This window comes from Atta cephalotes (assembly GCF_000143395.1).
Source record: "Atta cephalotes unplaced genomic scaffold scaffold00032, whole genome shotgun sequence".
Lineage (NCBI taxonomy): Eukaryota > Metazoa > Arthropoda > Insecta > Hymenoptera > Formicidae > Atta > Atta cephalotes.
The window spans coordinates 1,161,493-1,165,994 of record NW_012130096.1 but is presented as its reverse complement, the minus strand read 5'-3'; the positions used below and the strand labels follow the sequence as shown (position 1 = coordinate 1,165,994).

The 4,502-nt window shown below is 27.3% G+C and overlaps 1 protein-coding gene across 1 annotated transcript in view; it reads right to left on the bottom strand.

Moving 5' to 3' along the window:
• The window catches only part of LOC105621270 (period circadian protein-like), a 34,944-nt gene that overhangs the window by 17,019 nt on the left and 13,423 nt on the right, over positions 1-4,502 (bottom strand). The window contains exon 3 of the mRNA XM_012202740.1: positions 443-633. Within this exon, the coding sequence (XP_012058130.1) occupies positions 443-633 (191 nt within the window). The remainder of the gene's footprint in view (positions 1-442; positions 634-4,502) is intronic.

Genomic DNA, 4,502 nt, shown 5'->3' with positions numbered 1-4,502 from the left:
ANANAANANATAATTATATATATAATATAATAATAATAATAATAATAATATATAATAATAATATATATATACTACTATATATATATATATATATATATATATATATATATATATATATATATATATATAGTAATTATATATAGTATAATTTATTTGAAATGTATAAATATTAAATTTCTAAATTTAATTTACTTTGCAAGAACTATAGAACCAATACATCCTACAATCGATTGTCTTTCATTTTTTTACGAACTAACAAAAGTCTAAAAAATTATAAAATATTTACGATATTCACGACATGTGAAAATCAAAATTTCTCTCGACTTATTCTGAATTCGTGAACGTTTATGCAGTTTTCCCGGAAATCGAACGAATCACAAAAGAAGAGCCATAGACAGTTTATATGCATTCATTCGTGGATAATTTATGGATAATAACCAACCTGGTTTCTTGTCAAGTATGACGTTCACCGATGCAACGGTATTATACGACGCGACTTCCGGCAATGCGTTTACCACCGTCTTCGAGCCAGCTTCCGCTTCGGTGGCGTTAAGCGCAGCCACTACTTTCGATTTCTTCTTCTTGTGCTCCTTGTCCTTTCTCTTGCTGATCGGTTGCGGTAGTGCCTCATGACTATAATATAACACACGTAAAATCGTGAAACATCGCGTAATCCTTTTCAAACTTTCACGTCTAAAAATTAATATCTCTGTCAATTTCAGCTAGCAGGATTAAATGAACAGAATCGAAAAAGATCTATTAAACTAATGCTTTAATGTTAATTTTGTGTTAATTTATGCTACAAAACATAATTTTATCACATGCTATTTAAAAAAAAAATCTCGTGGTTATGCTAACTTAATATGCATAGACCAAGAAGTCACTGTAGTGATTTTGTTACCCATAGCGACAAGTGGGTAATCTTTAGAACCCTGTTCTACAATGTGCTTTTTGTTTCCTGTTTCTTGCCTTTTGTTATTTTTTACATCTTTTTTCTTTTTATTCGGTTTTTTGTTTTATATCGCGAGATAAAAGTTAACGAACTTCGAAAGAAACGAGAAATACGTAGCAAAAAATACAATTATTGATAAAACGGTGCAAAGGGAAAAAAAAGCAAAAGGTAAAAAGCAAGAAACAGGAACAAAGAGCATATTGTAGAATAGACTTTTATTTCATGTAAAACATAAAAACAATACATATATATTTAAGCCCGGTTGCGGTCACTTTAAGAAGAGATAGGTTTTCTAAAATGTTGCAGATTTTATTAAATGCGTCAAGGTTGAATATTGTTGCAATCAATAGTTAATACTCTTATTCCAAAATAGACGAACTCCCATACCCCTTAGAAGATTACAAGAATCGCCATACTGGGTCAAAGTGGTAAATTCTTTCTGAAAAAGAAAATCGATAGCGACAATAGTTGAAGTTTTATCTATTATTTAATTTTGATATCAATCGAGAAATATGAACAATTTTACATGGAGAAGAAAAAAATTGTACTTGTTCGGGTTGATATCAATAAATTGATATCAAAATTAAGTAATAGACAAAAATTCAATCTTGTCGCTATCGATTTTATTTTTAAATTTACTTTGACTCAGTATGATGATCTCTTGCACCCTTCTGAGAAATATGGGAATCCACTATCTTGGAATAAGGATATTAATTATCGATTATAATAATTCAATAAAAAATTGACATTTCAATAAAAAAATCCCTGACATTTTCAATAAAAAAATCAAAATCTGCAATTTGAAAAGCCCACCTCTCCTTCAAGCGACCGCAACAGAATTAAAATATTGGGTTGTCCGGAAAGTTCGTGCCGACTAACCTATATAATTTAATAAACGTATACTAAAATTTAAATCTTCTGCGTTTCAATTTTCCTTCAAAATCGAACTTTCCGGACAACCCAATATATATGTATTGTTTTTATGTTTTACATAAGATAAAAGGTTTTTCCACTTTCTATATTTGTCGCTGGGTAACAAAATCACTATATAGTGGTCTCTTAATCTAGAAGCTAGTAGATCCACAAGGAAAAATAAAAAATAGAAATGCAGATAATTAGTACTGATTTTTAGATTTAAGATTTAAGATTTTTAGATTTAGATTTAATTAGTACAGATTAGCAGTAATTTGTGTCGCACAAAATAAATTAAAGTTTAAACTTAATTAACCCTTACCTTACTAGGTACAATTTGGTGCTTCTGTACTAACTAAAAGAATCCGTTCGTTTTTTTTCACCTATTCAGAATGATTAAAAAAATCTCTAAAAATTTACCAACATATTTTCAACTTTCTAGAATAAATATTGACACTTCATTTTGGAAAATAATAAAATCTAGTCTAATTTATAATTACCGAAAGATTCAAAAAAATTTGCACGAACAGGAATCGCTCAGTGACTAGCGATCTTTAGTAGAGTAAGAATTAATATAATCATTCCTTCCATTCATAATATATTAATCCTAATTACGGACATTTTTTTCCATTGAGATTTCTGATCGACTGCCTAGCTATTATGACTTGCTTTTATGGAATTTTTCAAAACGCTAGTTTTCATTGAATTTGAAATAAATGTAATGTATATAAATTTAAATTTAATTAAAATAAAACAATTTCTTATTATACTGGCAATTCCGCATTCTTTTTATTGAAATCCTTGCAATGGTAAAATTTTCATATAGATCGCGCAATGCAAATCGACAATATCCGCGTGTCACGCCATGTGACGAACGAGTGTCAATGTGGGAACTATATTGATAAGCTGGAATCGTAATAAACGCAGTTTCTCATGCGGTTCTAAATATAAGCCAGGGGAAATATTCCGTTGAAAGAGCAAACGTGTGATGCTTCTAAAATCCTTAGAAAATATTCGCAACATGATCTGACGTGGTCTTCGTGTTGCAATCATAACATTCAAGATAATGTCACGCTAATGAACAATTATAAATTAAAAATTATCACAATAAATTAATTAGTTCATATTTAAACGCGTACAATATTTAATATTATATACAATATTTAATATTATATATAACATTAAATATTAAAATATAATAGAATATTTTAAATAATGACAATATAAATATATGCGATTATATTATATTATTTATATTTCTCGCATGAAACATTTTATAAAATCGAACTAATGTTATTTTAAATTTTATTTATTGCAGCTTTGTAATCTCGGCCTGCAATTGTAATCTACTAATTCTAATACATAGACGACTTTCTCCCGGAATCTCTCTCAAGAAAGTTCTGATATAACAAATCTGTAAAACGTGACAATCACACGTTACACAAGTAAGAGAAAGTTTAACATTCGCCTAACCATCGATCGCTCCTGAATTATACCGGAAGTCTTCCTGGCTGCACGTTTTGTACACTTTTTTGCATTGTAAATAACAAAAAACTGCATCATTAGAAGCGATCAATTAAACTTCGATTAAGTTATCGGTTAATTCAACAGACAGAATTGCTTACAGCAAAATTTCTATAGCCGTACAATTCGTTGTCTCTAATCTAATTTTTCTCTCTGCGTGTGTTAAGTAATAAAAAATCAACTCTATCCACTTGAATGAAACAATTATAAGTTAATTGTCGATTAATGAGATTCGGTCAAAGTTGTTTCAAGCTAATTATATAAGTGAATTAAGTAATCATTATGTAAGTGAACAAATTAAATAAAATGGTAATGAGTAGATTAATCTCGATGCTAAATTTATCTAAAATTAAGAATAGACGAGAATATTTGCATAATTATTTTCCTGGACGCTCTAACCAACGATATAAATAACAGTAAGTTAAAAAATAACCTCTGAGAGATTATATTCTCGCTCGTAATAATCCCTTATCTTATCGTACAGTGATTACCAAACCACCTCGTTTTAGACAATGCGAAACACGAGTAATCGATTACAATATGCACGCTTTGGACTCATTGAGAAACAAATTATTTTAATCTGATATTACATTTCGATGTTATATCAAGCATTATTTAACAAATGGTTACGATTGCTTAATAAACGCAACCGACGAAGATGTAATTGTATTGAATTTAATTATGATTATCTATTCTATTTCAAGCATTATATAAATATATGTAATAATATATTAACATATTTTATTAATATAAAATTTTATATATATGTATACATACAATGAGAAAAAAATATTCTAAATTTTAATAAATATTTATTTGAATAATCCAACTAAACATTTATTTACAGTAAATAAATATTTGCTCAATAAAAAGAAGTGATTAACATTCTTGTATTAAATAAATATATTTTTAGTAAATATATTTTTAGTAAAATATATCTTTAGTAAATATTTGATTGGTGACTATTCAAACAAATGATTTATTAAAATTTAATATATTTTTCCAGTATATAAATACACAAACATATATATATATATATATATATATATATATATATATATATATATATATATATATATATATATATTATATTATTATTATATTATATATATAT